Source organism: Marmota monax, unplaced genomic scaffold, assembly GCF_021218885.2.
Source record: "Marmota monax isolate L192 unplaced genomic scaffold, Marmota_monax_Labrador192_F-V1.1 WCK01_AAM20220418_F8-fsc00042, whole genome shotgun sequence".
NCBI lineage: Eukaryota > Metazoa > Chordata > Mammalia > Rodentia > Sciuridae > Marmota > Marmota monax.
In genome coordinates this window covers 12,943,857-12,964,614 of record NW_026693008.1, presented here as the reverse complement: position 1 = coordinate 12,964,614, position 20,758 = coordinate 12,943,857, and the positions used below count along the sequence as shown (strand labels likewise).

The 20,758-nt window shown below is 41.8% G+C and overlaps 1 protein-coding gene across 3 annotated transcripts in view; it reads left to right on the top strand.

Annotated features, from left to right (window-relative positions):
- Positions 1-16,336, top strand: part of Il17rd (interleukin 17 receptor D) — a 65,815-nt gene extending 49,479 nt beyond the window's left edge. Inside the window, exons 6-14 of one of the 3 annotated variants that reach the window (XR_006853506.2) lie at positions 1,268-1,312; positions 1,413-1,564; positions 2,676-2,741; positions 3,839-3,893; positions 4,390-4,500; positions 5,456-5,640; positions 8,298-9,246; positions 10,376-11,746; positions 15,641-16,336. Coding sequence is in view for 2 of the 3 variants with exons in the window: in XM_046452971.2 (XP_046308927.1) it covers positions 1,268-1,312; positions 1,413-1,564; positions 2,676-2,741; positions 3,839-3,893; positions 4,390-4,500; positions 5,456-5,640; positions 8,298-9,246; positions 10,376-10,488 (1,676 nt within the window). In the remaining variant the exon portion in view is untranslated. Of the gene's footprint in view, positions 1-1,267; positions 1,313-1,412; positions 1,565-2,675; positions 2,742-3,838; positions 3,894-4,389; positions 4,501-5,455; positions 5,641-8,297; positions 9,247-10,375 lie in introns of all 3 variants that reach the window. The other 2 variants (XM_046452972.2, XM_046452971.2) reach the window with 2 other exon arrangements.
- The last annotated feature ends 4,422 nt before the right edge of the window (positions 16,337-20,758 follow it).

Genomic DNA, 20,758 nt, shown 5'->3' with positions numbered 1-20,758 from the left:
ACCTCTTCTAGCCATCCCCCATTTGCCTATATTTACCATGTAGTTAGTCCATTCAAATTATTAAACCCCCCATCCAATTCACGGATTAGGTTCTAGGTCTCATAATCTAATCATTTCACCCCTGAACATTCCCACATTGACACAGGAACTTTTGGGAGGCATCTCATATCTAAACCATCACACTGATGTCCCCTCTTTTGTGGTCTGATTGTCATCCTTGTGCTCTTGAGATTTTTGGTCTCAACTCTAGCCTGAGTCCATGTTTCCCTTTGTAGAATTCCTACTGTGGTTGTTTTCTGTGCTGCGAAGTTATAACAATTAGTCTTATTTTCTTAATTAATGTAAGATTCCATAGAGCAAAAACCATGCACATGTCACATTTCTCGATGCTTTGTATATAATAACCAGATGTTGGATTCAAAGAGTGTGTTTATAAGAACCTTGCCTGGATAATAATGAGCATAATTTAAGATTAATTTTCCTATTGGAATTAATTTGTGTATTTGGGGGTAAGGTGGAGGTAGGGCATACATTCCTGGAATGCAGACCTTTGTCACCATTTCAGTGCATTGCAGCTTTGAAACTATCCTTTTTTAGGGGAGGGGGGAGCATTGTATGAATTTTCAGAAGACTCTCCCTGGGTTAGCAGCATGACATGTTGGGCTAGTCATTTGTCCCTTCAAATGTGTGTTTTTATCACATTTAAATCCTGTTTCAAAGTTACTGGTTTCAGTACCTGTTTTTCAGCACTGACACTACTATTTAATAAATGCCTGATGTTTCATTTTTAGAGTCCACAAAGGATTATAAATAAGAATGCTAATGATGATCAAAATAACCCCTTGACAGTTACCAGAGCCACTCCAAAGTTCTCTTGTGCTTAGACACTTCCACAGTGGAGTGGGGACCACCATTATTTCTGTTAACAGTTGAAACAGCCTCCATGTGATAGTAGCATGAACATGGTTCTGCTGCCCTTGGCTTCCAGCCTTCAAACTATGTAATGTTTGACAAGCTTTTAAAATCTGGGTGACTTTTATACTGTTTCCACTTATGTAAAGTGAACTACATTAACCTTTTTATATCATACCATTTAAATTTTCATAAGATAGAACTTCTGCCCTGCAGTGAAAAATCATTGTTGAATTGATGCATTTTATTCCCTTTCCAGTAGCACCAAGCATAGTGTATTTAAATTTTATTGAATTGCTGGGTAAGGAAAATTTCAAACTGTCCTAAAACTAAAGATATGTATCTCTTTCAATAGCCTGTGACCTGTTGTTACAACCGGACAACCTTGCCTGTAAACCCTGTAAGTATAGCGGTTCTTATCTGTCAAGTCTGAAAGTGTTGCCACTGTGAGAGCATTGGGAGGCCTCTGAATGCTCACTCTGGCTGCTTCCTCCTCCCAGTCTGGAAGCCTCGGAACCTGAACATTACCCAGCACGGTTCAGACATGCAGGTGTCCTTCGACCACGCACCACACAACTTTGGCTTCCATTTTTTCTATCTTCATTACAAGCTCAAGCATGAAGTACCTTTCAAGCGAAAGACCTGTAAGCAGGTGAGCTGCTGGTTATGCATAAAGGAGCACCTTGTGGTTTATAGTGACTCCTGGGTCTCTGGAATTTGGGTGGCTCAGTGTGAGCCCTAGGCTTTGGTGGCAGTATCAGTAGATATTCTAGAATGTTTAGCACTGGTTATATCTTAGGCCATCTTCCCTTCATCCCTTATTTCCTACTTGTCTACACCTTGACCGGTTCTAGTAGTGATATGATCTATAAAAAGTATTTCTAAGGAATCAAAAGAATTAGTATTTCTAGTTTGTTTTCTATGTTTTGAACATTCATCAAGTGCTCATTGTGTGGCAAATGATGATCTTTCCACTCCATGAATCTTGAGCACTCTTTGAAACAGAGGCTTCTGTAATTCCCATTTACACATGGGGAATCTGAGACTCAGGGAGGTCACCTAGCTTTATCAAAGCCACACAGCTGATAAGGAGGGAAACTAGAACTAGAAGCAAGCCATTAGCAGTCCACTGGCCCCTGGTTCTACCTACAGGCTAAGGTAATCAAAATCTTAAACCAAGATCAGTAACCAAGATCAGAGTGATCAGAGAAGTGGGAAACATTTCCTGGAAGCTCACAGGATTGCCAGATTGCCCACTCAAGGACCAAGAGAGGTTATTGGTCATGGTGGCCAAACACTGTCCCTTCCTACACATGCCCCTGCACTTGTCGGGTTCTGACTTAGTTCTGCTCTCTTGCTAGTTCTCACCTCTATCATTGACCTTTGACTTTCTGTCCAGGTTAAAATTGTGGCAAATGAAATAACATGCAAACCTAGACTCTAGTATCTTTCCCTTTCCCTTTTTAAGTAGAGGGTACTAGAGGGTATTTGAACTTTTTTGGGGGGGCCTTCAGATGAAATATTCCTGCTGAGGGCACCACCAGCTAAGGATAGAATATGACAGGGGTCCAGGGCTTTCTACCTTTTACCCAGATGTGAAGTTCAGATAACATGAGTCAGAGAAGTGCAGCTGCTTTCTGACCTAATTGTACCATCTGAAAGTATGACTGGTGGCAAGTCTCCTTCAGCTCTGGGGGAGAGAAGAGTCTCTGATGCCCTTTTCCAAGAAGTGAGTTTTTAAAGTGTTGATTGCTTCTTTACAGGAACAAAATACAGAGACAACCAGCTGCCTCCTTCAAAATGTTTCTCCAGGGGATTATATAATTGAGGTATGTATAACTATAGAAAGCCCTATTATTAATTCTACAGGATGTCGTTCATGTACAGTTTTAACTTTATGGCACTAATATTTCAAGCCATTGAAGGTGAGCACAGTTGTATTTTTACATGGTTCTTATGCTTTTTAAAAAAGTTTATATATAATTGATATCTGATCTTTTCATTAAAGAGTTCAAGTGTGTATTTTTATGTAACCACATAGTCCACATAACTATGATATAAAATTTCTATATAATATTCTTTCATGCTACAAAGATATGTTTTTAAAAGTTTAGCTTTAAAAATGTTTTGTTTTGGGGTGTAGCTCAGTGGTAGAGCACTTGCCTAGCATGTGCCAGGCTCTGTGTTTGAGGCGCAGCACTGCAAAAAAGAAAGAAAGTTTTATTTTATTCCTAAACAGCAAAACAAAAGTTAGTCCTTTTATATCTGCCTATATTGCTCTAGGATTTCCATTGCTATTCTCAACAGACACTATTTCAAAGAGTATGCAAATGATATGTTTCTTTTCTTTTTTAAGATTCCTTTTCCAGTATCAAATTGGTACTATAAGAATTGAGGTAAAAGTAAATTAACAATTTGTCCATTGCCGTATGATTCAAAGACAACCAGCGTGTCCTAACATTTTGGTAGAAAGACCTACTTATTGCATTCCTCAGTAGCAGTGTGTGTTTTGGGCCAGACACACCTTCTGAAAGTATTCATGCAGGCTCAGTAAAATCAGTGTAGGATGCCAGTTTAATAGAAAATTGTTAGATTGTGGGATTCACTCACTGAATTTCTTCAGTGAATAAGCAGCCTTTTTAATCATGACAGGAAATTGGATGGTTAGAGTTTTGAGTCGGCAAAGCGGAGATGAACCCTGATGCCTAGTCTTAGCTTGGTAAATAATTACAGGCCAGTAGCTCTCTCTCTGTCCCTCAACCATTCTTTTCTACTTGTGCTCCTACCCCCCATCACACCTGCACACCAAATGGAATAATGAATGAATTCACTGTTGTATTGTGTCCTGCCCCACTACCTGCTAGACACAATTTGTTGAGGTGCTATCACTTTTTTAAAAAATAATACAGTGTCCTCTGTTTTGCAGCTGGTAGATGATACCAATACAACAAGAAAAGTGATGCATTATGCCTTAAAGCCAGGTAAGAATTGTTGTGTTTGAAATTTGGGCTCTAGACTACTGTAGACTTAAGGTATCTAATACTTTCTATATTTTATGGTTTACAAAAACAAAACAAAATGCAGCACCTCCCTCTTAAATGATATTCCATCAAATGTGAGTTTCCTTCCACCTTCATGTTGATGCCTGGAAGATCAAAGCCAGTGTGGTATCTATCACTGGAACTAAATAAATAGTCACTTGTCCTTGGGAGAAAAGTGGTGGGAGAAGAGGTTTTCTTAGGCGAAGTTCCCATTCAGAGCTATTTACTGTCTCAGTAGACTCAACTGTTGAATTATTTTGTACAACCCTTTAAAAATGAACCATTGAATCATTTTATAATCACCACAACTAGAGATAAGTGGTTTTGGGGACCCTAGAACCTGTGGGGCAGCTTAATGTTTATAAGAAAAAAGTTATTTATCTTTAAACCTGTTATGCTGCTCAAGTTTAAAATCCTTCCGTTTGAAATTTCTCAGTGCATTCTCCCTGGGCTGGGCCCATCAGAGCTGTGGCCATCACAGTGCCACTGGTTGTCATATCGGCGTTTGCAACGCTCTTCACTGTGATGTGCCGTAAGAAGCAACAAGGTATCTCTTCGTCTCTTTCCACCTCCCCACCCAGGGGGCAGGTCAGGGGTCAGAGCCAACAGAGAGGGAGGTTAGGAATACCTGGTTCTTCCAGGTGGGTGTCTGGGAAACCTTAGCTCCTAGTCAGTCCCTGGCTTCTCTAGTTCCCAGAATTAAAATAGTTGAGTAAAATCTCAGGAACCATTAAAAGGATAGGCACAATTCAATTCTCAAACTAAATTTAGGAGCATGAAGGAAGTCTGATGCAGGAATAAGGATAGAGGAAGGACCTGATCGTTTATAAAAATCAGGTGTCGTGTGAAACCCTTTTTAGGAGCTAGAAATAATCTATACTTTGGTTTAGATGGGGGTTACACAGATGACACTTATATTAAAATTCATCAAGGTGTACACTGAAGAATTGTGCACTTTTAGCTGGGCATGGTGCATGCCTGTATTCCTAGATACTGAGGAAACTTAGGTAGAGATGCTTTAGCCCAGGAGTTGGAAGCCAGTCTGGGCCTGTGAGACCCCCCCCCCCCGCCCATAAGAAAGAAAGAGAGAGAGAGATTTCTCTTTCGAGAAAGAGATGTGTGTACTTTACCTTTGTAAATTATACTTCAATAAAACTTTTTTAAGGTCAACTCCGCCAATGCTTAATTTGTCTAGCAGGTACACTTGATTTTAGGAGCCAGTTCTGGGCACTTCACTGACCAGAATGGACCCTGTAGCATTTCCTGGCTTGTCCAAGGTCAGTTTCAGATTTGAAACAGTTTTTGATCTTTTGATGCTCCATTGCAGAAATCTACTGTCCCATTCAGTGATGATCCAAGGGTCTGATGGAGTCGTGGGATTAGGACTCTCTAGGTGGACATGTCAACTGTTCTTTCTTGAGGATGTTGTTGAGTTCCAAGTCATATGGAACAAGATGAGGCTTTGTTCATAGGTACCAACCCTGTCTTCTTTCCCAATTTAGAAAATATATATTCACATTTAGATGAAGAGAGCTCTGAGTCCTCCACATATACTGCAGCACTCCCCAGGGAGAGGCTCAGGCCGCGGCCGAAGGTCTTCCTGTGCTATTCCAGTAAAGATGGCCAGAATCACATGAATGTCGTCCAGTGTTTTGCCTACTTCCTCCAGGACTTCTGTGGTTGTGAGGTGCGGAATCTAAAGTCTATTCTTTTACTGTGGGCAGGACACATAGTTTGTACTCCCTCTTTGCTGCCTCTCTCTTCTAGGTCTGCCCTTAATTAATGGCATAGTTTCCAAACTGGAGACAGTCTTGCCTTGATCTTTCAGTCTGTCTTTCCCATCATCAGCACTAATGTTTCTTTTTTTCTTTTTTAATTTTTTAGTTATAGGTGGACACAATGTCTTTATTTTATATTTATGTGGTGCTGAGGATTGAACCCAGTGCCTCATGAATGCTAGGCAAGCACTCTACCTCTGAGCCACAACCCCAGCCCAGCACTAATGTTTCTTAATACTTGGTTCCAACCTTGACACTCTCATGCCTAAAACCCTTGAGTGGCACCCACCTGGAAGGAAGATTTATGAGCACTAAAAAAATCATGGGCTTGCCATGGGACTATGTAACCGGAGTGGGACATCCCACTCAGGGGTCACTCAAGACATCCTGGTGAGCATGTGCTGGGCATGAGAGAGTTTGCTGAGAAGGGGAATGGAAAATGGGACTGATGCAGGAAGAGATCTTGCGGGACTAGGGAGGAATGTTTAACAAAGTGCTCCTGAGTTTTGATGATTGACTGGTACAGAGTCATGGAAAGGGAGAAACTGGTGATGTAGGAGAAGGCAGTAGCTGCAGACAATCAGGCAGTAGGACGGGAGGAATCCATAAAATAGTAATGTGTCAAATGCTTGATTGCTCAGTTTTTTAGCAATTTTTGAGTTAACTATGAATACTTAGCTTTTCTATAATGCCATAGTTTTGATTTTTAGAGTGAATCTCAAGTGAAAACCATGTCCTGTTTCTTAAAAATGCAATAATTGTACAGTAATTGTGTAGCTAGAAGTCATTTGTACTCTGAAAATGCCTGTCAGCCTGGTCTTCAGATTATCTCCATGTGGTAAGGCTGCCCTCTGCTGTCAATTAAATGAATCTGAAGGCTGGTCTAGTCTCCTGTGTGAAAACCAGAAGCTTGGCCTTAAGCACCTGCTGGAAAAACAACTGCAAAATCTAGCCAGTGGCACATGCTATCTTCAGATACCGCAAACATATCTAATGTATTTTTACCCAGTCTTTTTTTGCACAAATGAACTCACATATACAATTTTGCATTTTGGGCAGATTGGAATGGTTTACTTCTGTCTCTTCATAATTTTCTACATTATTAGCAATGCTATGTAAACTGAAATTTTAAATAGTCACACGATCCATAGTATTGATGTACTACTCCTGTAATCCCAGCAACTTGGGAGGCTGAGTTAGGAGGATGGTAAGTTCAAGGCCAGCCTCAGCAACTTAACAAGACCCTGTCTTAAAATAAAAAAGGACTGAGAATGTAGCTCAGTGGTGAAGTGCTCTGGGTTCAATCCCCAAAGTGTTGTGTGTGTTTACTATAAATGAGTTCATATATATTATTAAACTTCTCAGTAGTTAAGTACTGCCCCATTTCTGATGATTTCCCCAGAATAAATGCCTGGAAATGGAATTGCTGAGTCAAAGATAGGAATTTAAAAAAATTTGCTTGGTGTATTTTCCCAGTTAGCTTTAGCATGTATAATGTCAGCAAGAATTAAGGAAAGTATAAGACAGTTAAGGATTATTTTTAGTCAGTGGATGGATGTTGGGGCTTTCTTTTCTTTGGTAATATTTTACAGCAGAGGAAGATAACAAGGCCATTTCTGAGTGCCCACTCCTTCTAAAACATTGTATCTGCTACGTTTGGTCATAGTCATTGAGAATTTGTTTTTAAACTTAGAAGGAATCATTCATACCAACACAATTGTCAAGACCTGTTGTCAGCAGAATCAGATGAAAGTGGTTAAAGGTTAAACCCTCTGAGGGGTCACACATACCTGATTTTCATTCCCTTATCAGGGATACACCACCACCACCAACCTCCCTACCAGAGATCATACCCCAGAGGCCTTCTTGATCATAAGCCTTGTAGAGATGTGACACTGTAGATCTCTATGAAGCTGTGAAGGAAGGTGCTTGTTATTCTGGAGTGAGTTAACCAGAACATAACCAGTTGTGTTGTTTTATCAGTTCACCAACCTCTTCTCTGGCATTGACCAAACAACATGGCTGAACCCAGGTTGGTAAGAGTTACCATTACCAGAGAAATCCTCTTGGCCATCCATGTTCTCTGGATGCATGACTTTGGCATATAGGCCAGAGCCCCATTTTCCAGCACAGTTGGCTCACTCATCCTCCTCTTGAGTCTAGTCTGTTAGCCTTCTTTCCAGGATCTGCTCCTTGGCAGCCTCTCTTATCATATAATAAAAGTATCAGTCCCTTCATACTCTGTGCTCTGCACCATACTGTGGGTTCCTTGAGGCCATACTTGTGATGACTTAAGACCAGCTGGTAAAAGTTCAGTGCTTCCATCTTCTCACTTCTGGGGTGCCAGTGGTAATGACCTTACATAATGCTAAAATGAGTTGATGGATAGCAAGCCCTTTCAGAGGGCCTAGTGTGTGAGTCTCACTGTAGAACCTCAGCTGTTTGTCTGCAACACAGCCTGCCCATAGCTGTGCTTATAGATGATGTGACCTCCTCTGATATTCACCATCTTGTTACTCCTGTCTCCTGTGGAGTAGATGAGGGAGCTGCCTTGTTTTCTTTCCAGGTGACACTGGACCTATGGGAAGATTTTAGTCTCTGTAGAGAAGGACAGAGAGAATGGGTCATACAGAAGATCCATGAGTCCCAGTTCATCATCGTGGTGTGTTCCAAAGGAATGAAGTACTTTGTGGAAAAGAAGAACTACAAACACAAAGGAGGTGGCCGAGGCTCAGGCAAAGGGGAGCTCTTCCTGGTGGCAGTGGCGGCTATTGCTGAAAAGCTCCGCCAGGCAAAGCAGAGCTCATCTGCTGCGCTCAGTAAGTTCATCGCCGTCTACTTTGATTATTCCTGCGAAGGTGATGTCCCCTGCATCCTGGACCTGAGTACTAAATACAAACTCATGGACAACCTTCCCCAGCTCTGCTCCCACCTGCACTCCGGAGACCATAGCCTCCAGGAGCCAGGACAGCACCTGGGACACAGCAGCAGAAGGAACTACTTTCGGAGCAAGTCTGGACGTTCCCTGTATGTCGCCATCTGCAACATGCACCAGTTTATTGACGAGGAGCCCGACTGGTTCGAGAAGCAGTTCCTACCCTTCCATCCTCCCCTCCTGCGTTACCGGGAGCCTGTCCTGGAGAAGTTTGACTCAGGCTTGGTTTTAAATGACGTCATCTGCAAACCAGGACCAGAAAGTGATTTCTGCCTAAAGGCTGAGGCTGCCGTTCTTGGGGCCACTGGGCCTGCCGACTCGCACCCGCACCCCGAGAGTCAGCACGTGTGCCTGGACCAAGACCCTGAGGCCCCGTCCACCCAGGAGGGTGGCTCCACACTGCAGCCCTTGCTGCATGCTGTGAAAGCGGGCAGCCCCTCAGACATGCCGCGGGACTCGGGCATCTACGATTCATCTGTGCCCTCGTCTGAGCTGTCTCTGCCTCTGATGGAAGGACTCTCAACGGACCAGACGGAAACTTCTTCCCTGACGGAGAGCTTGTCCTCTTCCTCCGGGCTGGGTAAGGTGCTATTGAGTCAGGTTTGTGGTACACACTTTCGCAACATTTCTAAAGTACGTCAAAGTGTTTTTCTAATTTTGGTGCTGACTTATTGGACAATTAAACCTAAAGGAAATAATATGGTTTCTTTGGTAGACTGGATTTATCCAAGTAATGTGAATATTTGATCTGCAGAAATACTGATACTAAATTATGATAAGCTGCCTAGACCCCACAAGGGGGGTTAGATAGCATATGGTATGTGTATTATATTGTCTTCTTGAAATCCAGAAACATTGGAATACCAAAATACATTGTCTGCCAGGGGGTTGGGTAAGGGTTTATGGGACTGTGTCTTTGTTGGGACCCTTCCTTTCCATTGTCTTTATTTTAATTTTTTCGTATCAAAAACTTAAATGAACCCAGAGGCACTTTACCACTGAACTACATCCCCAGCCTTTTTAAAAATATTTATTTTTTAGTTATAGGTGGACATAATACCTTTATTTTTATGTGGTGCTGAGGATCAAACCCAGTTCCTCACACATGGTAGGTGAATGCTCTACCTCTGAGCCACAATCCCATCCCAATCCCCAGCTTTTTTTATATTTTATTTTGAGACAGAATCTTGCTAAGTTGTTGAGGGTCTTGCCAAATTGCTGAGGCTGACCTTGAACTTGAGATCTCTCTTGCCTCAGCCTTCTAAGTGCTGGGATCACAGGAGTATGCCACCACTCCAGGCTTTTCCATTGTCTTTAAAATCACATCTGTTGGACTAGAGGTTCATTGGAGCAATACTTTTTCCCTTCTAGCTCAGTATAGGGCCCTAAGTAGGAGGGCTCTGTAGGAGGGCCCACTTCCCCCAGGGAACCCCAGGATATTATCTCAGGCTGCTCCTTACCATGCCTGTAACTAGTTGGAATTATGTATAGAAACCCTTGACCCTCAAGGAAGGTATCTTCCTTCTTCAGGGTAAAGGAACTGGAATCTGTTAAGAAGATAATAGTGCTACATCTTGAACTGATTCTGATTCTTGTATCATTTGTGCAAAACCTGTACTCCAAATGCAATTCCAACCATATCTTTGTATGGGCGCCAGGTTCAGTGAAATGCAATGACTGTGTGGATCTGTCCTCTTTTCTCTCCTTAGGTGAGGAGGATCCTCCTACCCTCCCTTCTAAGCTCCTTGCCTCTGGAGTGTGCAAAACAGAACTTGGTTGCTGCAGCTACACTGATGAACTCCATGCGGTTGCCCCTTTGTAACAAAACAGAAGAGTCTAAGCATTGCCACTTTAGCTGCCACCACTCTCTGGTACCATAGCTCATCTCTGGTCACATGGCCTTCTTGCAGCTGAGGGCTCATAAAAGGATATTTGGAGTGAAATTCTGGCCAGTACTTGCTCCTGCAGCCCCAGCCCTCTACCAAATATGTTGGCAAAGTCTCCAATTTTCCAAGACCATATGGAACTCTGAAAGGCATGTCCATGGGGTTTGACAAGACCTTGCTATATTAGGTCAGTTCTTGGATCAGAGCCTATTCTGAAAGGTAGAGAGGAAACAGTTAAAAAGAAACAGGATAATACTCACAATGACCATTCAGACTTCACTGAGCGCCATAAACAAACTTTGCTCTTCACTGTTAGTTACTTTGATTTGAAATGATCTGTGGAAAAAGCACTTGTAATGTCATTATCGCCACAGAAATCAAGTGCCATTCTCTCTGGAATCTGTTATATTGCAAATGATGTCCTATCCATTTTTGATGTGGAACTTACGATGTCAGGGGTATTACGTTAAATAAGTTTTGAGTCAATGTCAAAGAAGTGACTGAATATCCAGTCACCTTTTAAAAAGTCTTTATGTATTGCTGGGTGACATGGCTGGTTGATGAGGGGGCCATAAAACAGGCCGACTGTCTTGCTCATTCTTTCTCAGAGTCTTCTCATAATCTAAGTAGGCATCATGTGGAGGCCAGAGCTGCCTATCAAGTTTCCTTGGGTTACACTTACTGAGCTGTAGCTCAGATGATGGTGTCTGGACATTTATTTTAAGAGACTGTTACCCAACTGGGCTGTATTTTTGAAAGTTGTAGTTCATGCTTCATTTTGGCCTTTTGGTCTAAACTTGTATCATAAATATTAGGGATCAGAATTTGCAAAAACACAACAGTGTGTGGAGCTAATCTCCTCAACTGGTTTTGATTGATGACAAGTCTCCTTTTAAGAAAGTAGAAATGAAGGGACTATCACAGAGGTTATTGTTACATTTTTATGAATGACTCCTCTACACAATCTCTGTTTCCAAAGGGAAAATGTTTGTTCATATCCTGTTTGTTGATTTGCATGTGTGTGATGATGTGTTAGTCTCCTCTCTGGAAACCCTTGCCCTCCCCATGCCCTGGCACAGGTATGAGCATCTCTCTACACCTTTTTCACCGGGGGCCATTGGATTTTGGCGGTCCATTTTCTCATCATTTAGTCTAAGGATTGTGGCTTTCCTTCATCAGATGGGACCAACATTGGTAAGTGGGATGGGGCAGAACATTATCTTTCAAGCATGTGCTTGTCAGGTAGGGAAGGGAAGGCTTGCAGTTCTGCTGGAAAGAGGTTTGTGTGTATTTTGGACTCAAATGTACTATTCCCTGCTCTGTAAAGGCAGCTGGCAGCTTCTTGGGATAATGTGCTCATCTGTTCTCTGGCATCAAGTTTCCTGCAGCTGCTCTGAGGGAGAGACAGTGAGCTGCAAGACTGTCTCCCCATGAAACTGGCTTCTTGGTAGAGATGTTCTGTGTGGAATCCAGGACAAGCACAGAGCTCCTGCCCAAGTAAAATTGCCCTGCTGTTTTCATTGTCCACATACATTCTGTGAAGGAGATCAGTGGGTTCAAACTTGCTAACATATGAAAATTCACTTGGAACGTTACCAGAGAGATTTCTTATTTGGACTAAGAGATGTTTCATGCTCCCAAAGGAACCTAGGAGCTGCTTTTACAATAGACATTCAGCTTCACATAGGAAATAGGCATCTCTGAGAAAGTGGCCCTAGGGACAGTTTGGAGCATTCAGAGGAGCATTAATTGAGGTCCAAGGGCGGGGGCAGAGAGTTCAATACATGAACTCACTTGTTACAAAAATGGAAGGGACAGAAAGGATGCTAGTCCAAAAATCAGGTAATGTTTTTTAGTTTGGATTTAGGGTTTGAATAGTTCTCTGAACTATTGTTTCTGATTCACAGACTCTAAAATACCAAGTAATAAAACCTACAGTATGATTGCCTAATTCAGAATAAGTTGAGAAGTCTGTCTTCCTAATTTTTGTTTCATTAGTTTCACTCTTTTGTTTTCTCCCACCCCCACATCATGCTAGCAATGGGAATAGTTGTGTTGTAGATTAAGGCAAAACATCTATTCTAAGTAGAGTTGCAGTTTTTGACTAACTACCTGTCTGACAGTGGAAATGATAAAATGGGATTAAAAAAAATCTGCCAACTTGCTAGTTTTAGATATCGGGAAACAAGAATTAGATTATAGTGATGTGCTCAGTGAAAGGCCTTGATCTGAGAGTGAGAGGCTTTTATGGGTAAGTTAGTGCCCTCTGCAAAGAAGACCAGTGTTCATCCCAGGACTCTAGAAAACCAAGAATACCCAAGGTAGGAAGCTAGTCATTCTCCTTAATTCCGATGTCTCACAGAAAGAATTTAGTATATGATGCAGTCAGCTTTGCCAAGAGAGTGATCAGGGAGGTTAAAACCTAGGTAATTGTGTGCTCTTCTCTGAGAAGTTGGCTCCAAGTAACTGGGACTATATTCATGGACCAGGCCTAGCTACACTGGGTGCAGAACTCCTCCAGAGGATCGATACTTGGGCCTTTGAAACACAAGGATCTTGAAAGAATCAGAAGTCATTCCAGTCCAGTCCTGGGTATTGAGTTAGGGACTCAGCCAGGTAACAGTATTTTGAGACAAAAAATGAGATTGGGTCATAAAGTCATGAGATAAAGCTTTTGGTTGATTTGTTATTAACTAAAAACAGTCCCAGATCAGAAGTTTAAAAAAAAATTGTCCTTACCAATGATGACATCAATCATTAGAATCAATGTGTAGTAGGTTACGGAGATTTAAGTTCCTGCATGTATGTTTGTTAAAGTTCTCTCTTGCTATTCTATAAACACAAGATATTTTGGTTTTGTTTTTTACCAACCTCCAGTCTCAGGTTACCTGAGGTACATGCAAACAGGAAGGCTAGTCCTCCAAAACTGTAGGTTAACATGATTTTAAGAGTTTTTTTTCAGAGGTGAGCATTTTTTTTCCTTTACAAGAAACTAAATCGGCAGGGACGCTATTTTATCCCTGGAGAAGAAATGGTATACCCTCCTTCTCAAAGAAAGAACATTCTGCAGTCCCTGGCTACCTCAAAACTAATTTGGCTCTCTTAAGAAGAGACATTACTCTCTTTATTGGAGAGAGATGGGCAGTGCCAATGTGAAGGTTACTAGTCTTTTCTGTTGTTGAAGACATCTATTCTTAGCAGATCCTGTACCTTCAGGGGCACCAGTGTAGTCAGGTATAAGCAAATTAGCTGTGTGATAACAAATTGCAACAGCACACCTTCTCTTTGTCAGAGTGACAATAAGGCATGGTGGGGACTGTGGCAAACTGAAGAACTTCTGTCCTACCTACAGGGAGAGGCTGCTCCAGTTGATTGTGGACATGAAGTGTTTCCCAATCTTCCCATTTCTCAAGAGAAGCTGAAAATTTCTTTCTTTTAATATTGGCAACTAAAATTTTAAAATATTTAAATTCAAGACCAACAGAACATACAGATGGACCTAATTTGGCTCCCTGGCTGCCAGTTTGTGACCTCTGCTTTATAAGATTTGAAATGAAAGTCACCCATGGTAATTACACATAAACCATGCCACTAATATCCAGCCAGTAGCTGGATTATTTCTTTCCCCTAACTCTCCTTCAAAGAAATTTGAGGTGATTCTGAATGTATTTGTAAGGTTTTAATTGCTTCTTTACATTTAATTTCAAGTTCAGATTTATTGTCTTCCAATTTAAGAAACAGAATGTTTTGAACAATTTCACTTAAACTCCACAACCCCTAGGGCTCATGTGTAATCCTTTTTTAGATGGTGTGCAAATCTGAACTTAGACCAAGACCTAATTAGAAAAACAGGCATATGTGGGTAATAAGGCAAAGAATCTCCTAGTGTCCACTACAGCCAGATATGCATTACCTTCTGTTTTAAATGATCTGTGAATTGACTCTTGGCTGTGTGAAACTGTGGACGGAGAAAAGCTTTTCCTGATGTTGAGATACAGGGGAGACCCTGTGGGTGTTGGGTCGCCCTTGCTGTTTCCCCTCCTTCCCAGGCACAGGGTGAAAGTAAACAAAAGAAAATCTGTAAGCCAATAGCTTTGATTCCCATTTCAGACCTCGAGGGCTAGAAGAAAGTTTAGATTATCTCACATGTTCCCTCCCTGGTGTCAAGACAGGGGCTGCACTGAATTATTCCAGACATATGGCTGCAGATGAAATTGTGGACTTTTACTAAAGGAGATTCTGTAACCTACCCTGCTGATCAGATAGTTTTTTGTATGTTCTTCCTTATAGAAATGCAAACCAGCTTTCTTTTGTTGAGGGTGTAGTGGAGAAAGAACAGCTGGTCACCTTCCCGTGTATCTGAAAACCACAGTGAAGTCATCCCCCTGGTGTTTTTATTTCAGTGGTAAATAATCCCACCCAGTTAAACCATTCTTCACAGCTCCTGTTTTCCAAAGGCTTAATAATTTTCACTGCTCTTTAGTTTCTCAGTTTCACACTTGTTTTAGTTGCTCAAACAGAACATTGGTGCCTTCTTCATATTGGTGCCTTGTGATGGCCAAGCTCAGGGTGGGATTATAGGGAAATTCATATGTGCCCAGTGCCTCTTAGCATGTAGAAATAGAATGGCACTTTTAAAAAATGGTGTGTTGCTTATATTCATTCTAAGAATTAGTAGGCTGCCACTCCCCTCTCCTCCTGCCCTTGGTAACAGTCCTATTTTGTGGTTTATTTTCCTTCCTAAGGGCAAACATTTGGTGCTTACTTCTGATGTGTTGATTGTCGTTCCTGAACTTCAGGATACTCTTTTAGACCAGCTCTTACCTTCTGAGTGGCAGCTACCCTACCCTCCCAATTTGTGATTCTATTTTTGCATATCTTTACCTTTATTTGGTGACTCATAATATCACTACATGGTACAGACTTCAGTTTAACCACTGGTGAGATGATGCAGCAGTTTAGTTGCTAAGTGCCACCTTCCCATTGTCATCTGGGGACTAATTTGCAGACACCTTTGAATCCTCCAATGAGGACCTCTGGGGAATTTTGGCCAATTGTCTTCTCTCCTGCTCTTTGGTTCCTCTCCAGAATTCCATGGGAACCACAGACACCTCAAGGACTTCTTCTGCATTCCAGGGGGCTAGCGCCATGGCTCTCCGTTGACCAACCACTGTGTTTTGCACAATCCGAAGACTGACAAAAACAAACTATTCCTGTTGTACATCTCACATTTATATTATATAAAATTCCAGTCAAGAAGATTCAAAAGAGCAGTTTTCTATTTGTATATGATGTGGACATAAGTGAATGCTGCAACTGTAGACAAAAATTGCCGTTGGATGACACTAACATGCTCATCTGTTATTTAAAAAGTTTTATTTCTCTCATGATGCTTTTTTGCATAGTGAGTCTGGACAGCAGCAAAAACTTCTGTAATGAACTGTGTTCATTTAGAGAGTAGGTAACTATGATTTTCACTGTTAAAATTTTTTTTCTTTTTTTCCACTGCAAAAACTCCCTTTTCCTATGTTCTAGGAGGAAAGCCTGTGGAACACCAGTGGTCATTAATGTCATTGTTTTTATTTCATCTTTCAGTTTATCTTTGGTGGAATAATGAGCACTGACAGACTGTAGCAATGTGCTGTATTTTTACATTGAAAATGTTAGTGACATGTTTGATTTGTGTATAACTCTGTAAATAAGTGATAGTAGACCACAGCTGACATTTGCAAAATGGTTTTGTACCTTAGAATTTCTGCATCAAATAAAATGTTTTTGTTTTAAGACTGTAGTGGTTTGTTATTTAGAATACCTGTCCTGTTTCCTAGCTAGCTGAGGCTCCTGGCAGTTTTTGGAGGGTTCTGCCTCAGGAAGAAGAGGTGAGTGGGTCAGTATTTCTTGCCCTTTAGAGAAGAGAAACCCACCACCTTGGACCATTTACATCCCTCAGCAGGCACTGGCGTTTCACCTGTCTGTGTCAGGAGGCCTTCCTGCTACAATACTGTTTCTTACAGAAGAAATCTGACTCTCAGAACAAATGGATTCGTTTTCAGAAGTTTGAAAACAAGACACTGGAATTTGGGAGCCACACACAAATTAGAAAAAGAGATGTCTGCTCATTCTTCCAGGAGACATTCTTTCACCTTCTATGCACTCTTTATGCTCTGCAAGGTAACTTCTTATTGCCCATCAACTTCAGGTTCAGGTCCCAGCCTGGCTGCCGTTGCTGTGACCCCACAACTGTAAGATTATGTGAGAGTCTACTCCTTGATTTCCTACCTATAAATGGGCCAAACTCCCTACTTCAGAGGGTGGTGAATTAAACGGTGATATGCTGCAGCACACGTCAGTGTTCAGAAAATGGGCAAATGTCCTCAAGTGGGTGTGAAGAAATAGTATACACAGAATACAAGCCTTTGAGCCATTCCCTGAAAAAGATATGTTTTACATTTTGGGTCTTCAGAACACACTAAATATTACTAAATGGATTTTCCCATTCACCTATCCCTTCTCATATTCCCTTGAGATTGTGTGGTGCTGAGGTTCTGCAACCTGTCCTCAAGGGAAATGGAAAGAGAGGATAATATAAACCAGCTTTGAGCAAAGCACAGTGGATCACTGAGAGGAAGAAATCCCAAGTTCTTGCCCCTCACCTTGGCACTTCCTTCATTTTTCCTATTCATAGTGGCCTAGGGTGCTGCTGCTTGTTTTACCTGTTGATTTCTTCTTTCCTTTGGTCTTTGTCATTTCTCCTTCTTTTAGGAGTCTGAATTTGAGTGCCAAGTGCTTGACATGTGTGATCATGATAGCATTTATCTTCACAGCTATTTTTGAGGTGGGTAATCTTCTATGTCCATTTTGTAAACAAGGAAACAGGCTTGGAGAGGTTCTCAGATTTCATGGCTGGCTAGTGGCGGAGCCCACCTAGACTACTTCACATGGCCCCTTGGTATAGGTCTAGCTATTCAGATAGAGATGGACCTCATAATGTCTTTGTGGTCAAGGGCAACAGAGAACCTCCTCATAAGGTGGCCAGTAGAGAGAAAGCGCTAATGGACCACTTTGGGTATTGGCAAAGATAGTTCCCGGGCCAACTACTCATGCCTTTTCTCACCTCCACTTGATATAGAAAGAAATGTTCAAGATCCCAAACTCCAGAAATTGGATAGCTTTACCAAGGGCACAACCGAGGGGTTGGCAGCCCTGGGGTTGAAACATCTGAGGGAAGCATTGTCTGTCGTTCCTTATCAATAGTCCCTCAATAGAGTTTAAGAGAAAGGAAAAGTCTCCAGTAGCAATTATAGTGACTTGGTTTCTTTCTCAATCCAAATGTTGAGAGTAAATCTGGTTCAGAATTTAAGCAAGTGGATCTCAATCTGAAGAACCTCAGGGCAGTGCTACAAGTGACTTCCTCTTCTTTCATTAAAATAAGTTACAGCTTGTACTTTACTATTCATGGAGGAAACATGGATAGCATGAGAAATCCTAATTTTTACCACAGTGTTAGAAAGTTGGAGTTTGTTGTTACAGTTGCCTTAGGGTTCTTATAGTTCTAACATCTGTGGGGACTTGCCACTGTTTTTGCCTTTGTGTGGCAATGTTAACTTTTTTTTTTTTGGTGCTGGGCATTGAACTCGAGGCCATGCCAAGTATGTGCTCTACCACTGAGCTACATCCCCTGCCTCAGGAAATGTCAACTTTGGAGGAAGCAAAGCCCAGCTTTCCTTTATAGGCTTAAATTAAATTACAGGAGGAGAAAAGTAGGTGGAGGAGGGAGGAAACTATATTTTTGCTGTCCTTGGCATATTGGGTCATCAATAACATGTCTGTGTTCTAGCCCAACCCTGGCTTATTCTGTCCTCACTGCCCACAGGAACAAAATCAGAAGCAGCTCAAGAAAAAGGAGATGTAGAGGATGCAGTGAAGGAGGATGATGGACACAAACACTGCTTAAGCACTCTTATAGTAAGATAATATTTAAATGGGCTCTTTGGGATTAAGGGAAAGTTTAATGCAAGTGTTGTGCATTTAGTCCCCTGGCTTCTTTCTGGTGAGGATGTTACGCCACATTTTTACATTTATGGATGATATGACCTTCTTACAGCCTTTATTCCAGTGTGTGCTGGGGACACAGGACACAGTAATGGACAAGGCACACACACATACAATCACTGCCTCCTGATTCCTGCTCCTCCTATGTATGGAACTGTGAGCAAAACGCTTAAATGCTCTATAAGATGGAGAATAACCCACCACATGGGATTATTGTGAGGATTAAATGAACTGGGATACAGAGAACACCCAAGGCTGTACTCAGCAAGTGCTAGGCACCTGTTAAGTAGTAGCTGCTAACTGTTCTGTGAAGAGGAGACCTTGGATTCTTTGGGGACTTATGGAGATGGGCTCCATGCCCACAAGGAGCTTGAACCCTGAGACTTTTCCAGGGACAAAATAAAATCATCTCTATCCACCCCTGGCTGTTTTGTGGTGGTCTAGGGTGAAGGTGGGAGGTGAGGTTTGAAGGGGGAAAAATTAAACTTAGAATGAACTCTGGGGTTCTTAATAGTTGACCATGTTCCTAGAGGTTTGCAGTGGTTCCATTCATCTGCTCCTTTTCTCCTTGTCACCTTTTAGCCTTGATGGGGATACATTTTTCTGGACTTGTTGTTGCAAGGTCCTAGGCCCAGGCAGATAACCACACCCAGCTCTGCATATGAACAAAGGCAGGGATTCTCAAAGAAATTATCAGTGAAAAATTAGGGGAATTTTTTTTTTCTCCTAGGGTGAAATAGCTCTGCCTGTTCTTTTCTATTCTTGCTTTTCAGAAACTCCGGGGAGTGGGCAGGAGTCAGCTTCAAGGCAAACCCAGGCCAGGCCAAAAGGAACTTGTAAGAAAGGAAAGCAGGGCTTGGGATTGTAGCTCAGTGGTAGAGCGTTTGCCTAGCACATGTGAGGCAACGGGTTTGATCCTCAGCACCACATGAAAATAAATAAATACAATAAAGGTATTGTGTCCACCTACAACTAAAAATATATATATTTTTTAAAAAATGAAGGAAGGCAGGAGCGTGCCTGTTCACCAAATGCAAATGCAGGCAGATCCTTCCTTTGATTTTATGCCACTGAAGTTAGGTATATTTAAAGATCTTTCACACAAATGCAAATTGTGTATTATTGATAAGATGATTGTTGTTAGCATTATTAGCATTGTGATTAAAGTGTGGGCTTGATCTTTGGTATCCTGAACTCAGATCTTAGTCTTCCATTTTCTGTGTGACCCTGTTTAGGACTTTAAAGTTTCCCTATGGAAAGCCTAACAGAGCTCTTGTGAGACTTGAATGTAAGGTCAGGTGGCACAGAACCTGGCACACAGTGAGTCCTATATCTGTGGATGTGGGCACCAAGTGACAGGTTAAAAGATGTACAGTTAATGGGACTTTCCCACAAATGTCTCCATGGGTCCTGGGTACCTGGTGGGCTAGCAAACTAAAGTGGGCCTTCCGTCTCTTAGAGTTCTCAATTCAGCTGGCCTGCAGCAGAGAGGAACACTTGATCAGATGTCACTTCCTGCTTGAAGCTACAAATGACCCTGGAGGTGAACACCAAAGCTCATAATCCTGCCACAGGTGTCACTATCTTCAAGGGTGGGGACTACACTAAGCAGGTGTTATTTCATCAATGTGCTGCTCCACACCTTTCAGATTCTTAAAACAATGGGAGGAGGAGCATTGGTGCAGGGTACCGCTACAGGCAGAAGGTTGAGTATCTCTCCCAGGAATTCCACTTCTAGGGTTGTATCTTTTACAACCAGTAACCAGAAATGTGTGTCAAAGTTTATTGTGCAAAGATTTTCATCACCAAGCTTGATCCTGATAACGAGAAATGAGGAACAAAGCAAGTGCCCTCAAAGATTGATTTTTATAAGAAGAGGGTACTGTCATACGACAGACTTTAACAGTCATATTGTAGAAGAACAGTTCATGACAGAGGAAAAGGCTCATGATGTATTACATGAAATATAAAGGACACAAATTAACAGTGGTTATCTCTGGGTGGTGATTGTGGTTCCATCTTACTCTTTATACCTCTTGGAATTTTTTTTTTTTTTTTTTTGGTGGTGCTGGGGTTTGAATCCAAGACTTTGTGCATGCAAGGCAGGCACTCTACAACTGAGCTATATCCTTAGCCCCCTCTTGAAATTTTTTA